The 21,499-nt window shown below is 39.1% G+C and overlaps 3 protein-coding genes across 3 annotated transcripts; 1 reads left to right on the forward strand and 2 right to left on the reverse strand.

Annotated features, from left to right (window-relative positions):
• Positions 1–654: 654 nt before the first annotated feature.
• LOC128373771 (apolipoprotein A-IV-like) lies at positions 655–12,242 on the forward strand. Its single transcript, XM_053333956.1, has 4 exons — positions 655–688; positions 802–952; positions 1,069–1,744; positions 12,228–12,242. Exons 1-3 carry the CDS (start codon positions 655–657, stop codon positions 1,646–1,648), a joined length of 765 nt encoding a protein of 254 aa, XP_053189931.1. The 3' UTR covers positions 1,649–1,744; positions 12,228–12,242.
• On the reverse strand, positions 3,176–8,572 carry tomm40l (translocase of outer mitochondrial membrane 40 homolog, like). The gene is made up of 10 exons (XM_053333959.1): positions 8,541–8,572; positions 6,525–6,742; positions 6,260–6,327; positions 5,892–5,984; positions 5,701–5,802; positions 5,436–5,541; positions 5,186–5,308; positions 4,969–5,045; positions 4,447–4,549; positions 3,176–3,801 (listed from the first exon to the last, which is right to left on the reverse strand). The coding sequence occupies exons 2-10, from the start codon at positions 6,739–6,741 to the stop codon at positions 3,662–3,664; spliced, it is 1,029 nt and encodes a 342-aa protein (XP_053189934.1). The 5' UTR covers position 6,742; positions 8,541–8,572; the 3' UTR covers positions 3,176–3,661.
• A 1,064-nt stretch (positions 12,243–13,306) lies between the features above and the next one.
• LOC128373763 (probable ATP-dependent RNA helicase ddx6) lies at positions 13,307–21,288 on the reverse strand. Its single transcript, XM_053333944.1, has 13 exons — positions 21,150–21,288; positions 18,344–19,457; positions 18,155–18,259; positions 17,817–17,946; positions 17,451–17,597; positions 17,133–17,227; positions 16,884–17,006; positions 16,241–16,369; positions 15,709–15,825; positions 15,286–15,349; positions 15,093–15,194; positions 14,712–14,932; positions 13,307–14,591 (listed from the first exon to the last, which is right to left on the reverse strand). The coding sequence occupies exons 2-12, from the start codon at positions 18,584–18,586 to the stop codon at positions 14,718–14,720; spliced, it is 1,470 nt and encodes a 489-aa protein (XP_053189919.1). The 5' UTR covers positions 18,587–19,457; positions 21,150–21,288; the 3' UTR covers positions 13,307–14,591; positions 14,712–14,717.
• Between the last annotated feature and the right edge of the window lie 211 nt (positions 21,289–21,499).

The following is a 21,499-nucleotide window of genomic DNA, read 5'->3' on the forward strand; positions in this document are numbered from 1 at the left end:
CGTCATGTGAAGACCTGCCACTCAGGTTAAAGTAGAAGATCAAAAAAGGGGTTTCCTAACATGTTGCCTCCAATACTCACATGGATGAAGAAGGATATTCACTAATTATACACTAATAATTATTCCATCATCCAGTTTGAAGGGCTTGTTGAGTCCAATATGATCAAAAATGACACCTGAAAGAGTTTAATTAGGGATCCTGGTTTGAAAAGGTTGGTTTCCCTAAGGTGCCAAGAGGTCCTGTGCTGTAGTGTTTTCTATATTTAAAAAGATTGTATAGCCTCTTTAAAAGGACTTTACAACGTGATGCTGTTTACAGTGAGGCATAAACCTGCTCATCTGATTCTGATGAAGTACCACAGAAAGCAATGACACAACATGACGTGGAGTGACAGCGGTGACAGAAACCTGTACAGCGAGGCAACCAGATGAGGGACTTTGCTCTTCAACTTGACTATAAAACGCCTCAAGGTCTATCTGCTCGACACAAGCCATCAGACTCAGAGTCAAGAAGAGACGAGCTGCCTCTACAAGGTAAAACATCTTATTATTACAAAATGCTTTTCTATTTTGAAGTCCAAGTGTAAATTCATTTATAAGAGTAGACTGTTTTTTAAATTGTACTTTCATTTTCTTTATCCAACAGATTCAACCATGAAGGTCCTTGTGTTTCTCGCACTTCTCTCTGGTGAGTGAATTTTTGTCTTTGAGTTTGGATCCACGTTGAAGCCCAACTGGTGAATAAAAATTTGTTTTCTGCTTTAACATCTGTGCTAAATGTTCTGTTTTTTTCCCCCACAGTTTGCAATGCCAACATCCTGTGGCAGGAGCCACCCAAGACCAGCCTGGACATGGTGAAAGATGCTTTCTGGGACTACGTTGCCAAGGCGACACTCACTGCTGAGGACTCTCTGGAGCAGATCAAACAGTCCAAGCTGGGACAGGAAGTGAAGTAAGAGTCAATGTGATAATGAAGCTTATAAACCCCTATAAAATCTTGAATTAATAAATCTGTATGTAAAAATAAATGCTTCTGTTTAATAAGTGCTTTTTGTTTCTGTCTGACAGCACCAAGATCGCTGAGAGCACTGACACAGTGAACCAGTACATCGTTTCTGTGCGTACTCAGGTGGCCCCTCTGACCCAGAACTTCATGACTCAGTTCTCCAAGGAGGCCGAGCAGCTGAAGGCAAGTCTGGAGAAGGATCTGGCTGCCGTGAGCAGCACCCTGCAGCCTTACGGCGAGCAGCTGTTGGCTGATGTCCAGAGGCAGGTTGAGGAGCTGAAGAAGGAGGCCGCCCCCTACGCAGAGTCCATGGACCCAGAGGCCCTGAAGGCTGTCCTGCTGCAGAAGAGCCAGGAGCTGAAGGCCCAGGTGGAGAAGAACGTGAACGAGCTGCAGGCCCAGATGGTCCCCTACACCGAGGATATGAAGGTGAAGATGGAGCAGAGCCTGGATGAGTTTCAGAGGAGCATGATGCCCCTGGCCCAGAACTTCCAGACCCAGCTGACCCAGAAAACCCAGGAGCTCCAGCAGAGCCTGACCCCCTACGGAGAGGAGCTGAAGGCCAAGCTGGACACCAGCGCTCAGGACCTGCAGGCTCAGCTGGCTGCTCTCTGGGAATCCTTCACCAAGAAGACCCAGTAATCAAGCTATCCTGCATCTATTCAGCCTCTAATCAGCAAATATTTATTTTCTCTTCAACTAATGTATATTTTATTTAAATAAAAACTTGAGAATCAAGTTCAGTGTGTCAGTGTCTTCATCATAATACAAGAGTTATGTCAGGTTTTCACAGATGAGTGGGTTTGTTTCTCAAGGATATATTCATAAAGCTCCACTAACAATAAAACACAGACACACAATTTTATGACTCATCATGAGTCACTGTACATTTCTGCAGTATCATCTCACTCAGGAGATGATCTTTGACCTGTAGAGGGTTATTTTGTGTTATGTCATACGATAGTGTCATACGATAGTTTAAAAAAAAGAGAAAAAAACATCTGGGAGAAAATGTCAGAATTAAAAGACCAGTGTGTAAGAATTAGCGGCATCTAGTGGTGAGGAAACAGATTGCTACCACCTGAATATCCCTCCCTGGTAGCCAGGAGAACTCATGGTGGTTGTGAAACCTGTGAAAAATGCACATGGCCTTCTCTGAAGTCAGTGATTGGTTTGTCCATCCTGGGCCACTGTAGAAACATCATAGGGATCCACTGCCTATGAAGATATTAAGGGCTCATTCAAATGTAATAAAAACACGATTCTTACTTTCAAATGATTATAAACTACTTAAAACATACTTATTTTTATATTCACTTTCTGCCAAGTCAGTTCTGCTAGATGCCACTGAATTCTACACACTGCACTTTTTACTGTCATTAGACCCCATCAGGAGGAAGACTCACTGTTAAACACACTGCTGGTGTGGCCTGGAGCAGCACACAAAGCCAAGACAAGAAGGATCTATGAATGTTACTGCTTTTCTGTGTTCAGTCACCTTAAACTAGAAAAAAGACAAAAGACAAAAGACAAATGGATATGTCAATGCTCATTTTCAGTTTTCAGCTATATTTGTATTTGTAAGTTCTGAACCCTACTTTAATTACAATGAGCACCATGCCCTTACACTGAAACTAGTCTCTTTACTTCAAGCCAATAAAATACTCTATACTACAAAAATAAAATGAATTGAAGCACAATTGTTAAAAGAGCCACACGTTCCAACAGCCATTCTCTAGATCTGGTCCTCGTCATTCTCTCCTCATAAATCTGAATGTTGTTGACTTTTGTCTCAGATTATTGTTTTTAATGTCCATTATCACCCCCCACTGGTACAACGTGTGCCACAGTCCTGTCACATGTTGTTAATGCTGAAAGGCAAGAAGAGACTGACTGCTGGCATAAAGAAAAGACGACATGCAATTCCATTTTTTTTGTAAGAAATGGTATTTATCAGTTTCCAAGAGGTATATACAGGTAATATATACTGTTCCATATGAGTGACATACAGTATATGGTTTTTATAACATAAAAAAGGCAACAGAAACATGAGATGGATTGTGAACATGACACACAGTACAGTACCCTCCTTATAGCTGGTAAACTCACCTAACCAATAAATCACCTTTTAAAACAAGCAAATGACAACAATTTCATTCACTGTACGCCAAAAGAGACTTTTACTGTAAAAAAAAAACCAAACAAGAAAAAAACACACAAGAATAAAACTCAAAAACAAAACCGCAACAGGCACTGAACTCAGTGACAAAAACAAAATAACTTCTGTAACGTGTCTAAATGTATTACGTCTTTCTACGGCCTATTGGTTCGTGTGGAGAGTCAAAAAAATGTCACAGCCAATTCCTGACCGATAGCATCTTACAATATGGTACATTTCTGATCATCATGGCAATTAATTTTATAGGATTAAATTCATTAAATTTACATAATTTATTTTCTGGAGTTTCTATTCACCACATGATGAAAAATGAGCTGGGACTGTATGAAAATGGCTGAATCTGCTAAAGACACGAGACAGGCTGAGGTGATAAGACACACAGTAGTAGTGTACATGGCATAGTCTTCTTGTCCATAATGAGTTTTGTCCATTCTGTGAACTCAGTCCGCAGGCTGCGAACCCGCCGCTCAGTCAGTCTAACCGATAGTGACGCCAAAACCGCACTGGAACTTGTTCTTGCGATGGTTGAGGAAGGAGCAGAGAACCAGCGAGAGCGGCAGCGGGAGCAACTTCTTTTCTAACGTAGCACCCACGACCCAGTTACTGTCTAGTGAACCTGAGAGAGGAGCAGAGGATAAGATGTTAGAGGGGTCTGGTAATTAAAAAGGAGTTATAAAACAAAAATAGGTGTACGGAAAATAAATGTGGGTCAGACGTGAGACATGAGTTTTGATTTTTAGTTTGTTCTGCTCTTTGATGCCTTCATACTCTCCACACTCTCGTCTTTATGTGTATTTTTATTAACCAGAAAATATTCATACAAAAAGATGCAATAACGCTATATAAAGTTAAATTATTTAATACGTTTATTTGTTAAATAATATTTGTATTATTGCTGTTATTGTTGTTGTTATTAGCATGTGTGACCAACAACCATACGCACTGTAAAAACACAAAACAAAACACACTAATTACACCTTGAAAAAGGGAAAAGTATACAACTATGATTTAACAAGAAATAAAAATGAAAAAATAGTCGTTAATAATCTCAAAAAAAATTGTAAATGAGTTCTTAATTTGCAAATAAATGCTATTACATTACAACAATATCATTCACCTGTTGGCAACATGTAGCAATGGCCAATAAAGTGACAACCAACTTTATTTTTCCTATTAAACAAAATACTGTAAAAAAGTAGTGTGTGTGTGTGGATGTATTTGTAAGTGTTACCTCATGAAATAAACTGTACAGACATCATACCTTTAAACTGTAAATTGGCTTTAGGTAGATCTAGCTGGTAGCCGAATGACACGCTGGTGTCTTGCATGCGAGTGCTCCCCTCGAACTCGACGCCGAGCTGCAACTGTTGAAGAGCAGAGGACAGTTAGAACTAGATGAACGTAGATACACAAAACATAAAGTGAAAAACTCCCATACACACTGCCTCGCTTACTGCTGGAATATTTATTAGTTTACAATGTTTCTGTATATACCCGCTGAAATGTGCTTCAAGTTGTACTTTCCTCTGACACACCTTTCATATTCAGGTGTGCCTTCAGACTTTTTTGAGAAACATGAAATCTGCCATAAGAACAGCAGGACTCCACAAATGTGTAAAACATCAAGGCTGGAGGACATTTAAATGCAACTCTTTTGATCTTACTATCAAGGAATAAAAATCTTTATAAAAACATAAAATATTTGAAAGTCAGCTTTGTAAAGTTAAGATTAAGAAAACAAACACAACCTGAATAATTACCAACCAAATAATGAGAGTGTTACCTGGTCGTTGGCTTTATGGTAATATGAGGCATGAGCCCCTGCTGAGCCGAGCGTCAACGTGGCAATGTAGTTATTACCTGAGCAGAAGAAGTTCCAACCATTAACACATTACAGCTTTAACCAAATTAACGAATCATCAGCTAGAAAAGTCCCAATAAAAGCTCCAGATCTTTCGATCCAGTCTTCATGCTCACAAGGACTTTTACCTGTGCCTCACCTGTGTACCTGCCAACTAAAGACATCACTGTGCCTTCCTCTCCCGGCCTGCGGTGGTAAACCATCTCCCCTCCCAGAGCCAGAGACGGCGTTATGGACTGGAGGTAGTGCGTTACAACAATACCTTAAAAGGTGGACGACAGCAAGATGTTAAGAGGAGTTTCAGGTTCAGGTCAAATATTAGTTTTGGTTGGTTTACTTTCAGAAAATTAGAAAAAGAGTCATGACAGATTTATACAAAGTTGACCTACCAGAGCCAACAAGGACATCTGGGTTCCCAAGTGTAACCGTTGCAGTAAAATCTTCTCCCCTGAACTCAGCATCGCCTTGCCAGTTCATAAACTTCTGTTGTTGTGTCTGAGGATATGACAGATTTTGGCAGAATTAAAATAATGCGCAGAGATAATAACATTGAAATAATCTAGCAAACTAAAACCCCACTATGGTCAGGTTATGGTATTTAAGTCGAGTAAAAAAGGTTCAACAAGAGCCAAAAAGCAGAAGCTGGAGGTTTACCTGGAAGGCCAGTTTGGATCGTACTTTGCTGGAGATCTGGTGGATGATCTGGGCGTTAAGGCTGCCACTGTTGTCCATGTCTCCAACCATGACTGGAAAAAACTGAACATAAACAGAGGTCATGTTACAGTTCAAACCTGTCCATGTCAAGTCTTACAGATGGGGGTCACAGTGGTTTTACTGGAACATACCTCTGCTGGACCCATCTGCTTTAATCCAACGTATGTAGCACCAAACCTGTAGGTGGAGTCTGACATGGTGCTCAGCAGCACAGTGTGGTTCACCTTAAAGGAAGTTAAAAGGACACGTTTAAAAGAAAATCAACCATTAATGCCAAATGAACTCATAGTCAGCTCATTTATCAGTGTTGAGATGTCAGTGTATGTTTTCCTTAACAAACTCTTAAAAGTCTGAACTTTGAATATGTGGTTTGGCTTTGTGAGTCTATGCAGATTATTAAAAGGTAAATGTTTACTGAGCAAAAAAAAAAACTGGTCATAGGAAGTTCTGCAACTATATGATAAACATTTGAAAAGTTAAATAAAGGAAGTTTACTGACCTGGAAGTGGTTGCTAAGGCCCTTATTGACGACTAGCCTGACGCCTTCCATCTGCATAGGGAAAACCTCTGAGAAGAAAAATGTGCAGATAAGACATAGAAAAGCAGAACTAGGTAATACTGACACTGTACAACTTAAGAGTAGCATCACAGACCGGATGCGAGATGTGTAACAAGAGTAGAACTGGCCATCTTATTTATTCATTTGCAGCAATTTATGGAAGCAAGACTGTGGTTTCTTTACCCTTTACTTAACTGTCATTTACCTTTGCACTTGCGATGACACTCGTCAAATGCACCGGGGTTAGGCAAAGGGTTTTCCGCCTCCGGCTGCTCCCCTGTCGTTAGCCCAGTTGGGGGTATAACCGAAGACACTGGAGGCATCCCAAAACCCGGTGGCACCGTCAACCCAGGGGCAGCCACACCACCAGAGGCTGCTGGTGGTGGTGGGTTGGGGGAGCTGGCAGCCAAAACACTGCCCATCCTGAGAAGCAAGGGGGGAAATGGAGAGATAAAGTAAGAGAGAGAGAGGGCGACTGAACGACAGGGTTAAAAACTAGCTGTTAGTTTTTGTAGGTATGTCGACACAAGCGATAACATTAAAGCTGCTAAGTGGATGAGGTTTAGGTAACAGCGGTGTCACACAATACCTAATCAGTAACAGTGTAAATATCAGATAATCCAAAAGGTGTGGAGCAATTTATGGTAGCAACATGGTATGTTGTGAAGTTGGAAGACTTGCAAGTAATTAACAGAAGAATCAAAGCAGCTGAGGCTTAGTGTGGGTCAAGTCACAAACATACTGGATCAACTGGATATGTTTTACATTCCATGCCTGGTTATTGTTCAGGTCTTTTTTTTAAACAAGCTCAATTAGTAAGGTAAACTTTCCTTTAAATATTTGCAGTTTCCAATGCAGCAATCACCCCTGTGTGAAGGTTAAAAGGTTAACTGATACATCCATTAGATTTTAGTGTAATTACCTTATAGAGATTACTAATAACTGACAAGACTTACTTTTTCCAGGCACTTCTTCCAAGTCAAATATAAAACTCACAGATCACTTTATTAAGAACATCTGTGTAATCTGATGCAATCCAATACAACAGCTGTTCTACTTTTATAAAGATTAGAAATGTTCACGTTCTGTTAACATTGTGACAAAACTGATTATTCTACTTTTTGTTTATTATTGATTTCATAGGAGATAGTAGCGGTGTCCTGGAGTGCATTGTATCAAAAGTATTCCTAATATTTTGCCCTCATGTATGTTAAGGGGGTGGAAAAAAATATAAGGAACCATGCACTTCAACAACCTCAATGTGTGTGAGTGTGTATGTTTTTCTACACATCTTTCCCATCACTTTAGTTAAAGAAAGACTCACAATATGAGTGACATTAAGACAGTAACAGAACAATTCAGTTGAGTTTGTTGATGCCAACATGCCAAGAGGAGGAGATCAAATAAATAAAAAACAAAAATACATCAAACAGAAACATAACCTAAAAGACAGACAATAAAATCATTATTTTAAAAAATCTTGGAGCATACTAACTGCATGTGCATGTTTCTTATTGTTTTTAATTTGATAAACTCAAAATACTTTCTATGAAATTCAAACAATGGGCCAGCCCTGGAGATTTTACATGTATTGATGCAAAATCTTCCCAGTAAGATTAAATTCAGTCTGTTGAACTTTGCTTTTCATTGTATAATATAGTACATATATTACATCACTGGTTTCCAGCTTATATGCATGGGGTAACTCCCACATTAACATATCTCACAGCTTACTCTGATGACATTTTTAGGGTTATTCTCTCAGACTTTAGAAAGCTCCCTAAAGAGCCACAGAGGACATTAAACACAGAGTCACAGGCTGTGAAATACTCCCCATAATGAGTCAGCTAGTCTTCATGTGTAAAGTGTCCCTTTAACCTTTCACACAGATCATTCATATGAACTCAAAAGGCTAACAATATGTATCAAAATGACACTGCGTGAGATATATATATAAGAAAACAGAGGCCACTAACCCCTCTCTTTATTGGATGTAGTTCATATTTTTGAATGAAACCTGCAGCCAATGTGAGAGCTAAGCTAGCAGTCCCGAGGCTACAGCTGCAAGCTACAGCCACAGCTCCAGCTTGTACAGGAAAACAAAACCCAGTTCGTCAAATAACTACTGCTGGAAAAACAGCTAACATACATATCATAGAAAATAAAGACTCATATTATTTAAAAAAAGACACACAACACAGAGCTAGCGGTGGCTACTCACGTTGTAATTTCCAGAGGACGATGCAGCCGGAAGTTGAATCCGGCACCACCAAAGAAGACGTTCTCGCCGATAAGCCCCGCCCATTTTCCTGAAGCGATCTCTGATTGGATGATGGGCCGTAACTCTCATACATGACTGGCAGAAACACCTGTCAGTCATTTTTATTCGCTTGAACAAGCAAAGGCGTGATTATGTATCGAGTACGTCATGACGCTATCAAAACATGATAGGTTATTCCGTGTGTAGTCATTCGCAAGGGGGCGGGGCATGGTATTTTGAGGCTTCTGATTGGCGGAGGATTTCACCGGCCGTTGCTTGGCATTTGTAGTAAAACGTTATGTAGGACTAACTTCAAGGTCAAATGGCAGCCTGAGGGTCGAAGTCACAAAAATATACAGCCTGTTGTGTTTATAGTAAGGCACAAGAGCAGCAGCAGCATTCAGCAGTGGAGGAAAGTAACTAAGTACTTTTACTCAAGTACTGTACTTAAGTATAAGTTGAGGTACTTGTACTTTACTTGAGTATTTCCATTTTGATGCTACTTTAAACTTCCACTCCACTACGTTCAAGAGGGAAATATTGTACTTTCTACTCCACTACATTTATCTAACAGCTTTAGTTACTTTTGAGATGAAGATTTGACACAATGGATAATATAACAAGCTTTTTGATGTCTTACAAAAAGCAGTGTGTAGTCGGGCTTCATTCAATAAATGTTTAAATGATCCAATATTTCACTAAAAATCAAAGATGAAGGAAAGAGCTGAACTTTCATCAGGTGACCCTTTGGAGGGGCCCCACCCCTAGGTTGGGAACCACTGGACTAAACTAGCTAACTGTACATAAAGTAGTGTAAACTAGCTCCACCTCCAGCAGCTACAACAGTAACATGCTGCCCTAACACTGATGCTTCACTATTAATAATCTAATGATGTCATGTATAATAATATATCAGTCTGAGGGACCAAATGCAGAGGGGATGCATGACTTTTAGTTGTAATAGAGTATTTTTACATTGCTGTATTGAGTCTCAGAAGCCAAACAATATACTATGTCTCTATGCAACAAGAAGTTAGATATGAAACAGTCCCTCAGCCATGGCAGCAGCACTGTAACTTCTTTAATTATGTGACAAATGTAATTAAACACAGAACAACAAAGAGTAAATTTCAGTTCAATTTATTGGATTTTATAGCCCCTGCATGTATTTCCACGTTACAACAGTAGAGGACAGAGTGATTAACACAGGTCATTGGATATACCTTGTGTTTCTCTCTTCAATGCATTTTTTTTTTAAAGGAAACAAAAAGGAATGAAAACATGAACATTGTAAGTATGACATTTTTGCTGTTACCACCCAATAAAAACTGTTTTTTTGATCTATTGACATAAGACAAAAAGGAAAATGATGGGAGAGTTGGACTGAGGAAAACAAGTTCCCAAAAATATGGAGTGTGGTTTTAGAGCTATTTGTAATGTAAAATGTTTTAACTGACTTTAATGTAGGACTGAAAATTGCTTTGGGGAGAAGCTGGTATCAATAACTACAGAGAAGACTGGGGTAAAAAAAAAAAAAACACAAAAAAAAAGTGACAACAGGAGGGTTTTTTTTAACATATTTTTTTTTACAATGAGAGATCAATCGAACCAACATTTTTTTGCCAGCCAATTCAGCATCATATCACCACTCCCTCCTATCCACGCTGTAGAGAAATACTGTTGCAACGTTGTTCTGAGTCACATTCAGACCCAGAAAATAAATTTGAAAGCCAATTAAGAATCTTTACACCTGTTTTTTTTTATATATATCTTAGTTGCAGGGGAACACTGCTGTAACTTTATCCTCAGCTTACTACAACAAATCTGCTGAGTTAAATCATTAAATTTAGCTGAAATTGCCTCAAAAGCATTGGTGAGTCTACGTTAGTGCAGCAATTAGGAGATCCAATTCAATTCAGCTATGCACAGTAGAAATATTAAAGGGCAATCCAGGCATTAATACTATCTTAAAGACAGGTTTTTAACTTTTCTTTGAATTTCAGCCAATTTCATTTTGTAGAACCTGAAGCGGCAATCCTCAAATTGCCATTATTGTTCCCAAATCCTCACCCTTTTCTGATTTTTTTTATTTTTTATTTTTTAAACAGTTACCCCCCTTTTTCAAATAAATTTGACAAATATCCCTCCCACCCCTGTCAGCACACCTGACTCCACAGGTGCACACACACACACACACACACACAAAAAGACGCCTCGACAAACACCAGATGACAAAATTAACGCACAGTCACTCAACATTCATAAGTGCATTCAACATGACCTCCGTTGTGACCCCTCATAGACAACTTCTAAAAAGGAGGAACCCCGACACAAAATGTACAAAATCATGTCATTCACAGCTTAAAGGAAAAGAACAGTTAATGACAACATGGGTTTTATTTTCCTTGCTTTGACCTTTCACATGTCAATTTTGATAAAGTTATTCTCAAAGTGAGTCTTGGAGATGCCCCACTAGAGCTTTTCTTTAGTGTTTTCAGCTCATTCTGAGACGTCAGCGATTACTTTTGTGATCAAAACTAATATAAATGTACAGCCAGAGTGATGAAAATAAAACCCATGATGTGATTTGACTGTTTTGGGAGACAAAGTCTACGATGACGACTTAAACATGTATAATTAATGAATGCTAAGAGAGTTTTTTTTAAATCTTAAGCCATTTAAATCCTGATTATATGAAAATTTCAGACAGTTTTTTTCCCGGGGTCACAAAGGAGATCACGGAACAACTGTCGGGGACGTGATCGGGAACACAAAACAGAGAGAAGAACTGGGAAAAGTGGGAAAATGTGTCGTTTGAAATGAGATTTACGTCCACAAACTTAAAACACCTGGAGTAGAGGAGGAAGGAGGAAAGAGGTGGAGGGGGGGGGGGGGGGGGGACAAAGAAAGAAAAAAAAAAAAAAAAAAAAAATCACATCCCTGACAAATGTAAACACCCATTCTGATATTTAAGACATTGTATATCGCCAACAAAACCACAAGACGAGTCCGCACATGAAAGAACAGAACAAGAAAGCAAGTGACACACAAGTTTTACACTTACATGCAGCCTCAACACTTTTTTCCTCTTATCTCTTTAAAAGAGTAAATCTTTAACCAAGTTCACTCTTATTATACTTGAACTTAATGTGCTCTGATTCTCCAGAAGATGTTAATCCAGTCTGCAAAATATCAGTGAGGTTTGAAGCTGCATGAAAACGTAGTGATTCTCACCAAAAACTCAGCCTGTCACAGCTACACACACACACACACTCTCTCTCTCTCTCTCTCTCTCTCTCTCTCACTCAAACACACACATTGTTCAGTCACCTGCATCTCACACTCACACTCTCACTCTCACTCTCTCACACACACACACACACCTCTCTCTCCCTCTCGCACACACACGACATTCCACTTTTTTGGTTTTGCTTCAATGTAAATCCTGAAAATCTATTTCAAGTTAAAAAAAAAAAAAAAAAGGAAACAAAAAAAAAATTCTACCTCCTCCTCCGCCAACCATGAAGCAAAGTATTTTCTTTTTTTTTTCTGTAATTGTAAACGACTAGTGTAAACAATGAATCATTCTCGAGTTTCGTTTAACCCCGAAATGATTCATAACACCTCGTATAAAGATTGCCCTAGTAGAAAAAAAAAAAAAACAGATTCGAGTTGCTGAAAACTAATCACAGCACTTTGATCATCTGTCACACAAACATGGAAACAGGTTCAAGAAGATCACAGTGCTTCAACGCTTTCCACAAACTCTCTCCTGTATAATTTAGCGCTCTCTCTCGTACTTAAAACACAAAAAAGAAGAAAATAAAAACGGTTTAAATCAAAAGCTTTTTTTTTTTTTGTCTGGAAGCTTTAAGTACCAGAGAGAGACGGACAAAATTCAAGATGCCCTGAAAAGCATCTGATAAAACACTTGGCTTCTGCAAACCCACCCGAAACCTCCACAAGTTACCCAGTGCTAAAGCCTCACAGTGCCCCCGCCCCCACCCCCTTTGCCCCCTTGCCCTCCCCTCCAAACTGCTTTAAGCAACATCAAAAATAAATCTTAAAAAGCAAAAATACTTTTCTTTTTTATGTCTTTTTTTTTAAACATTTGTGATGCTCTTTAAGGGGAGGACAAAAAAAAAAAAAAAAAGAGAAATTAAAAAAAAGAAAGAAGTCACAGCTGCCTGTTCAAAGATGCTACAATTTTGCTTTCAAAAACAGAGCCCACCCCTCACAAAAGAGAATCCTCACATTTATAAATTGTAAAACGTAGCTGTGCTGGGGAAAAAAAAAAAAAAAGACAAAAATCATATTGTTGCTGCTGCATAAAGACACTTTGTAATTTTAACTTTAAGTTTTAGTTGAAAGATTTGTGTTGTACTTTATAGACTGATCAGGTTTCATCCCTCTATACATGAAACCATTTCTTATCCAGTAAATTACAGCCTGAAGAGGAGCGTCTGATGCAGCAGCAGCAATATAAATGACAAAGTGTCAAATATACCTAAGAGCTCGGCGTTCAGCCACTGGGCAGCAGAATTCACATTGGCAACGAATACATTCACCAACTTCAGTTTGTCATGATGGGGCTTTAAAAAAAGAAAAAGAGAAAATAAAAAGAAGATTTCTCTCAGAATTTGATAAAAATGCATCGACTCCACCTTTTGTGTTTTTTTTTTTTGGGGGGGGGGGGGGGGGGGGGGGTTGACAAACTTAAAGATGTGCAGGGGAAAAGAAAAATGACAGAACATTTAAACCACTGTTTTGCACCAACATCAATAATAACCCTGTGATTTTTTTTTTACTATAATATTAAATTAAATCATCTTAATGACAGCAAAGTGACATGAAAACTGTTTTGAACCCGTCTCTGATGCATCAGTCCTGTGCTGCAGCTGCATGCAGGATAGGAAACCACTTTTTAATCCCCTCCGATCTACCAGCTACAGTGGACGAAGGGTTTACAGTATTCCAGCCAAATGTTATTTTTTTTGTTAAAATGTAAAAAGAAACTCCAGACGACACCTGTCTGCGGGCGAGCTCACCGGCGACAGCCATCATGTAACAGCATAAGGCTGCTAGAAATTCCCCCCACGCTGTTTGTGAGGTTGCAGGCAAACATCCATGAATCAGTACGGGAGGGGTGGGGGCGGGGGACTTGTGTCTTTAGGCTGTCTTCTCATTTTAAGTCTGCGCATGTATTTTATTCAGAGTGATTGGGAAAAACAGTCACGCATTATTTAAATAAAGCTGCCCTTTTTTTTATTGCAACGTTCACATTAAAAATAAACGTTCACATTCAGGATGATTTTTCCAAGAAGGAGTTTGAGCCGTGTTGTTTTTTCTTGTTTTTAAAACACACACACATACACACACACACCTCCCAGCAGAAGAGTGTGTCCTCTTTTTCCCTTGCATAATGGATGTTTGAATAAACTCGGGTTACAACTGAATTCTTTGTATTTGTGCTCGTACTCTGCTGAGTTACAGACGACAGCAGGCTAATGAATGGATGAGTGCACACGGGAGTAAGTAAGGCACTTAAGTGACAACAGCAGTGTAAGTGGACAGAACGATAGCTGGTGTAAGTGCACCATTGTAACATTAAAACAGACCAACCTTGCTGTTGGCAATGAAAAACAGTCAACACGGACTACGGGTTCAAAACAGCTTTGATTTTCATTTGCGTTGCTGTCTCCATTTTCAAGAACAGCCACGTGCTGTCTAAACTAGATAGATTTTAGGTGAAATATGCAAAACTCGAACACAGGATGCATGGATCAACTCTGAGTTTGGTGCAAAACAAGATAACTTAATTTTCTGACTTTAAAAAAAAAACAAAAAACATGAGGCAGCTCTTTTGAGGAAAAGCTAAAGAAATACTTAAAAAAACCCAACAGCCTTAATATCCATTCAACAGGCTCTGAAAATGAGTGAGAAATGTTAAACTGAAGAGTTGCCTGAAGCCTGTGTGCAAGCGCTGATGTCTGCGCAAAAGCCTGGTGTGTCCTGGATGGAAGATAAAGAAATAAAACTGATTACAAGGAGAGCTCTTATTTATTCTATACAACACACATGTAAGAGTGAGTTCTAGTTCAGCTACAGGCACGCTCAGTCTCTCTCCCTTACCTGTTTCTAGGTGCTGTCCTGTTGACGCCCTGATTTCTCCTCCACCTCCTCCACATCACAGTCGGCGCTGCCAGAGTGGAATTCGGCGACGTAGAGGCTCTTGTCGATGCTGCTGGGAATGGGCTTGATGTCGGTCACCAGCTGGTCTTCGATGGCCTTCAGGTTGAAGCGATCCTCTGATGTGATCAGGTTGATGGCCAAGCCCAGGTGACCAAACCTCCCTGAGAGAAATATGTTGAAGGAGAAAAATTCACCATGACATCGCCTATCACATTCATATGTTCTTTGCTTTGCTCCACTGTGATTGTCTTAAACCAGTTTCTACAAATGATTAAATTAGCCTCATTGGAGGAGAAGCTTGAAGAGTGATTAACAACAAACCTGATCTTCCGATACGATGGAGGTAAGTCTCAGCATTCTTGGGGAAGTCGAAGTTGATGACCACGTTGACAGCCTGGATGTCGATACCTCTGGTGAAGAGATCTATTGAGGGACAACAGTAAATGAGATTAATGGTGGTCTACATCTTCCTGGGCAGTATCTGGTGGTGTGCAAGTATAAAACAGGAACTCACCGGTGCAGACCAGGTTCCTGCACAGTCCGTTTCTGAAGTCGTGGAACACACGGTTTCTGTATTCCTGAAAACAGAAGAGGCTTTTGGTCAAAAACACAACCAAAACATCGGAAGACAAACATTTCTGGCCATTTTGAATAACGAAATTCAAATTCAACCAAGACCCCCGAACGCTCAGCCTTATTAACATTTATATTTTAATGAAATCATCCAAAACAATCTGAATGAATTATTAGTAGTTCTCATATTTTATAAAAAGCCTTGTAATTTATTACAATTCAAAAAACCTATAATTATATTTCTAAATTTGCTTGAATCATATTTGAAGTAATCTTGGAGCCAAACAGTGCTAATCTAAAAATATTCAAACAAAAAAAAAAAAAAAAAGGAATAAAGTTTCCTTCTGTTGTTTCTGGTCCTCACCTGCATCATCTTGGCGTGGATGTAGAAGCAGGAATAACCCAGCTGGGTGATCTTCTTTGCCAAGAGCTCCACCCTCTGAGTGGAGTTACAGAAGATGATTGACTGGTTGATCTGAAGCTGAGAGAGAGATAAAAAAAGAGAATACGTCATAATCAGTCTGTATGACATTTGGTCTGTTAATGATCCAAGTTGTACAGAAACAACATCTTTGATAGCATCTTAATGTCCTAAGCTGGCATATTTACTGTTGAAAATGATATCAGGGTAAGATATAACACATGTTAAGAACACCTGTACACAACCACACTAGTTCAGGAAAACTAAACTGCACATTAAATAATAAAAGAATGCAGTAAATGTTGTGCGGTAATTCTGTATGATCACTCAGACTGTGACTATTCAGTGCTTTGAGACCACAAAGCTGCTGAGGTGAAATCTGTGCATCAACTTTAAGTCATCTACATTTCAATACATCACATCTACTATTGAGCTGCACTAATACTTGACAAGTGTGTATGAATTAGTGAGTTACCCTGGAGAACAGTGTGTTGAGGCAGTGGACTTTCTGCCTCTCAGTGACGTAGGCATAGTACTGAGTAATGCCCTTCAGAGTCAGCTCCTCCATCAGGTTTATCTCGTAGGGTTTCTGAAGGTGCTTGGCCTAAAGCAAGGACACATGGAGAATAAATAAAGGGCTGCATTTATAATCACACAGTAAGCATACAACAGTGATTTGACATTTAATTAAACAAGGATGTGGTATGTGCCTTAGTTAAACATTACATGTGTTGTTTTGTCAATCTGGTTTTATGTCTCTATTATACACACCAGGATATTTGCACTACTATTCACACTTCCTCTGCCATACAAGATAAAATGAGATCTGTGTGCATGATTGCACTGCAAAGGAACTTTAAAAAGGGGCTAAATATCCAAACAATCAAATCCTGTGACTGTTAGCGGAAGTGCTGTGGGCGAAGACAACTCTGGAAAAATATACAACAGACAAATACAAACGCAGCACCAGGCGCAGTGTGTGTGTGTGTGTGTGTGTGTGTGTGTGTGTGTGTGTATGTGTGTGCAAACAGCTTGGTCTGCAGTGCGAGCCGATCTGTGCCAAGTGGCCCAGAGCCATTGCGTTGGCTGAGTGGCGCAGCAATTAGCTGACTACTCACCATGAACTTCTGCACGCTGATGGGGAAGGTTGCAGAGTAGAGCAGGATCTGCCTGTTCTTGGCCAGGAAGCTAATGATATCCTCGATAAGCACCACAAAATCCTGAGACAGCAGCTTATCTGCCTGCAAGGAAACACAGACGATAATGGCATGAAGAGAGGGAGCAGGTTCAAACCTCATTTTGACCACAAAAAAAAAAAGGAAAAGTATTTTAAGTACATGACATGTACTGGTTTTATTCAGGTTTACCTCATCCATCACCATCATCTGGACTCTATCCACCTTTGCCACTCCTTTCTTTATTAAGTCCAGGATCCTACCAGGTGTGGCGATGACAACATGCACTGATAAAGAAAAAAGGGGTTAAAATCATTTAAATAACTACAAACTTATTTAAAAAAAAAAAAAAGCTACTTTAGTGACACAATAGGGTGTCAACATAGGGTTAAAAACATCAGAAAAGCATCTTTGATTAACAAAACATGCAGATTGGATTTACTAATTTGTGATACTGTATAATGCCAAAAATGCCATTTAGTGGGTGAGTGAAACGATGTGGATCCTCACCAGTTTCGTCCAGACGCATGATGTCATCTCGCAGGTTGGTGCCCCCGGTGGTGGCCATGACTTTGACTCCTCCCAGGTGTTTGCTGATCTGGATGCAGATCTGACTCACCTGCAGCGCCAGCTCACGGGTGGGCACCATGACAATAGCTGGAGAATTTTAAAAAAATGTACAGAAGAGATTACAATGGAGCACGGTAGAAGATGATAAATGTACCCACAGTTGAGTAAGAAAAGAGGTAATGGGAGACAAAAGGATGAAGGAAAAGAAAAAACAAATGAGATGGACGATGGACAAAGGGACAAATACTGAAGACGAGATGAGGTTTCAGAGAGGTAAACAGCAGGAAGCTAAAGGCAGCGTCTCACCCTGTATGTGGTCCTTTTTCAGGTCTATCCTCTCCAGCAGTGGGATCAGATAGGCTCCACTTTTTCCTGTTCCATTTTTAGCCCGGGCCAGAATATCCCGTCCAGACAGGGCGATGGGAATGCTCTCCTCCTGCAAGGAAACAAAATCAGTGTCACATCTAAATTTAATTAAGCAGCAGTAGGAATGATCAATTTCATTATGATCTTGCTCCGCACCTCTGAGACTAAACTATTAATGTGGATGTGAAAAGTGAGCCTGTGTTTCACATTTGACTCCACGTGAAGGTTGTGTCTGTTTGTCACATTGGTTTCATCTCATTGTTAGAAAGTAATCATACCTGGATAGGAGACGGTTTCTCCCAACCCATCTCAAAGATGCCCATCAGGAGTTCTCGTTTGAGACAGTAATCTTCAAATTCATTCCCCTTAGTGGACGTCACATCCTAGAAAACACACAGAAAGGTTAGGATGAAGGTAGAAAACTAGTTGTGAGCTGAAGTAAGAATAGAAAGTCAAGTTTGACTCACTGAGGTTTTGACCCTGTTGTCTTTGGGAGGGAGCTTTAGGCTCTTTTTCCAGTCATCTCCAAACTTAATGCCTCCTCCTTCTTGAGAAGCACCGCCTGGTTTCTGGGGTGCACCCAAAGCCTTTCCTTGAGTTGTGGGTGCTGGCTGGACTGAAGCTGGTTTGGTCTGTCCTCTGAGCTGCCCGTTCTGCTTGTTCAGTCCCATGACAACTGGGCCAACGTTTTCTGTTCTGGCGGTTGCCATTTTTCCTGTTTTCCTTGCTTTGTGTTTTTTTTTTGTCCTCTTCAAGGTATTAGATTTCTGCTTCTTAGGTTTTTCTTTTTAAAAATTCTCTTCAAAAGTAAAAAAGTTTAATAAAGCATTAACAAACAATATTCTCTATTCTTTTAAGTCCAAAGATTTTACAACAGAAGTCAATTCGTAGTATTTACATATACACATGTACGTGCAGTTCGGTCCCCTTCAACAACAGAGTGACTGACGTACAAAAAAAAAAAACGACAAAAAATTTTTACACGAAAGCTCTTCAAAATGAAGAGAAATTTGCATTCATATGCATGAATATACTTGCCCACAATATAGAAAAATTATATGTGAACAAGTATCAAAGCGGTTCAAGTCCTGAAATAGAACAACTAAGGCAATCTGAACTTGGGGAATAGCTTCTTCAATATATTCTTAGTTCAATACTTTTAACTTCTGTTTCTAAATTGAACAATATTTCCTGCTTCCACTTTGAGTCTATAAGAGTTGCTCAATATTCCTGTCCTCGAAAAAAGGATGTCCAACTTTGTACAAGTGTTTCCCCAAAATCATATAGTCTGTAACGTTCTCCGTTTATTTCCACCGTGTGGGTATATGTCACTCCACTTTGTGTGAAAAAACAAAAAAATTCTATCCTCAAATCACAAATCATACAAGGGGTAATTTAGTCCGAAGCCAAAAAGCTTTCCGACCCCTTGAAATCCTCAGTGTGCGTTTCCTCTCTGCTCCAGCTGTTGGACCTTCGCTCCCTGGACACCGCAGGCCTCCAGGTCGGTGCGTGAAGTGTGTGAGTGCGGCCGTGATCAACCTGCTTCCTCCTCAAAGTCGGCCAACAACTCAAACTCGTCACCTAGAAGAAATGCAACCCAAAGATTTTATAATAGAACCAAAAAAGTTGATTAATCATGTAAGCCGTAAAAAGAAAAAGACACTACAGTTTTTATAATGTTTAGGGAATTTTTCAAATTAAAAATAGAAAACTTTGACTAATTACACCTTCAATGCAAAGATTTGCATGGTATAACATGAAAAAAATCAAACACTAGATCTAAGAGTTGTTAAATGTCAGAACATTGTGATAAATCCCCTAAAGCCTGATGTTGTCTTCACATTGCTTTCTTTGGTCGGACCAACAGTCCAAAGATCAAAGATATTTAGTTTATGTTTACAGGAAATCTTCAAATTTGAGAAGCTTGGAGCTGTTTACACAATTAATTAGCAAAAAAGTTGCTCTTTAAAAGTTTGCCATCTATATAATCAACTGATCATTTCAGCTCTGATATATAAACATTGACTCCAAACCTTTTCAGCATGTAGCCACTAAAAAAATAAGCAATGTCAAAAGCCAGCATCACATGTTGAACTGAGTAACACAATGTGTATTTTGTTTTGTCAGACTGTGTAATTTGCATAAACAAACTTAATTTGGGCTGCAACTGTTGATTACATCTATTTTCATTATTAATTCATTATGTGGACTATAAAATGTCAGAAAATGGAGAAAAATCCACTTTATACTTTCTTAAGGTTCATGATGAAGCCCTGAAATGTCTTGTGTCTGATCAACAGTCCCAAACCCTGAAAATATTAAATTTACTATCATGCATGACAGAGAAAATTTTCAAATAATCACATTTTGAGAATCTACAACAAGTACATTTTAAGCATTTTTACTCTAGAAACGGACTAAAACAATTATTCAACTCCTAAAATAGTTGTCAATTATATTTTCTGATGACCTACTAATAGATTAATCATTGCAGCTCTTAAATTAAAACATATTTTTTGATTTTAGTAACTTGTCACTGCTAATATTTTTCATACACTAAAAACAAACAACCAGTTTCAGTACAAACTAATCAACAGTGACAATAAATGAGTGTAATTTGGATCACAGACTGTCCTCTCAGCCTCAATGAAGGGTTAACATTGAGCAGGTGGCAGATTAGTGAAGCACAAACTGCCAGGATTTAAAATAACACTGACCTACAAGAAAAGCCTCGAAGTCTGACTGTAACCAATTAAATATACATTTCTTTTTAAAATATCAATGATCAAAAAAGAAAAATCTGCAAGATGTTTTGATTTCAGGACTTTGTTTTCAACCTCTTATGTCTGTTTTTATAGTTTTTATATTTAGATTAACTTGCTAAAATATTGCCCCCGTGTCCAATTTTTTTTTCTGTAACCATTGAACATTAATTAAAATGTTAATATCATGTGTGTAGTGATGTTATATTTCCACTCATTATTTGCAGATCAATAATTGTACATCGTTACGGCGCTAAGTGTTAGCTCTGAGCTAACTCACACAACACTCGCAGTTTAACACTTATAATTTACTGATTATAATAACATTGATTACAACAGCAAAATACAAATAACGTTGCGTATTTCATTTTTGCACCATTATGCTTTTTCTTTGTAATTACATCGTTAACATGTCCCGATTATAGCTCGCTAGCATCAAGGCTAATGTTAGCTCCGAGCTAGCCTCAAACACCTCGGAAGATTTTACCGGAGAGAGGCGGCGCAAACCTACCTTATTTCTTTTGTTATTTTACAAGGGATACCCAACTTTTGTGGTTGATCAATTCCGTCCACTGTAAGTCGTCTTTATAACTGTTTTTCGCTTGAAATAATTCGCCTCTATTGTGTTTCTTCTTCCTTTAAATCAACATGGTCGCCTTCTTCTTCGTCTGCTCTTCCTCGGCGGCTCTTCTCCTGTTTATCACATGTGACGCTCTGCGACGCTGCTGCCACCTGCTGACACACACGAGTAGTGCTGCAGGAGAAATGTTTACATAGTTATTAAAGGGGAGTTTCATACATTTTCAAGTCTGTCTTAAAAGCAAGGTAGATTTAATAGGAGACCATCAGTGACGTTTCGAG

This window comes from Scomber japonicus, chromosome 15 (genome assembly GCF_027409825.1).
Source record: "Scomber japonicus isolate fScoJap1 chromosome 15, fScoJap1.pri, whole genome shotgun sequence".
In the NCBI taxonomy this organism is placed as follows: domain Eukaryota; kingdom Metazoa; phylum Chordata; class Actinopteri; order Scombriformes; family Scombridae; genus Scomber; species Scomber japonicus.

What these genes read in the sequence shown, in the direction of transcription:
- LOC128373771 (XM_053333956.1), top strand. Translation starts at nt 655, where the DNA reads ATGAAGGTCCTTGTGTTTCTCGCACTTCTCTCTG. An exon ending in GTTTCTCGCACTTCTCTCTG is followed by an intron (nt 689 to 801) that starts GTGAGTGAATTT and finishes TTTCCCCCACAG; the next exon opens with TTTGCAATGCCAACATCCTG. An exon ending in AAGCTGGGACAGGAAGTGAA is followed by an intron (nt 953 to 1,068) that starts GTAAGAGTCAAT and finishes TCTGTCTGACAG; the next exon opens with CACCAAGATCGCTGAGAGCA.
- tomm40l (XM_053333959.1), bottom strand. Translation starts at nt 6,741, where the DNA reads ATGGGCAGTGTTTTGGCTGCCAGCTCCCCCAACCCACCACCACCAGCA. An exon ending in GTGTCATCGCAAGTGCAAAG is followed by an intron (nt 6,328 to 6,524) that starts GTAAATGACAGT and finishes TTTTCTTCTCAG; the next exon opens with AGGTTTTCCCTATGCAGATG. An exon ending in TTTAGTTGGCAGGTACACAG is followed by an intron (nt 5,046 to 5,185) that starts GTGAGGCACAGG and finishes TCTTCTGCTCAG; the next exon opens with GTAATAACTACATTGCCACG.
- LOC128373763 (XM_053333944.1), bottom strand. Translation starts at nt 18,586, where the DNA reads ATGGCAACCGCCAGAACAGAAAACGTTGGCCCAGTTGTCATGGGACTG. An exon ending in CATGCGTCTGGACGAAACTG is followed by an intron (nt 17,228 to 17,450) that starts GTGAGGATCCAC and finishes TTTCTTTATCAG; the next exon opens with TGCATGTTGTCATCGCCACA. An exon ending in TCCACGCCAAGATGATGCAG is followed by an intron (nt 15,350 to 15,708) that starts GTGAGGACCAGA and finishes TTCTGTTTTCAG; the next exon opens with GAATACAGAAACCGTGTGTT.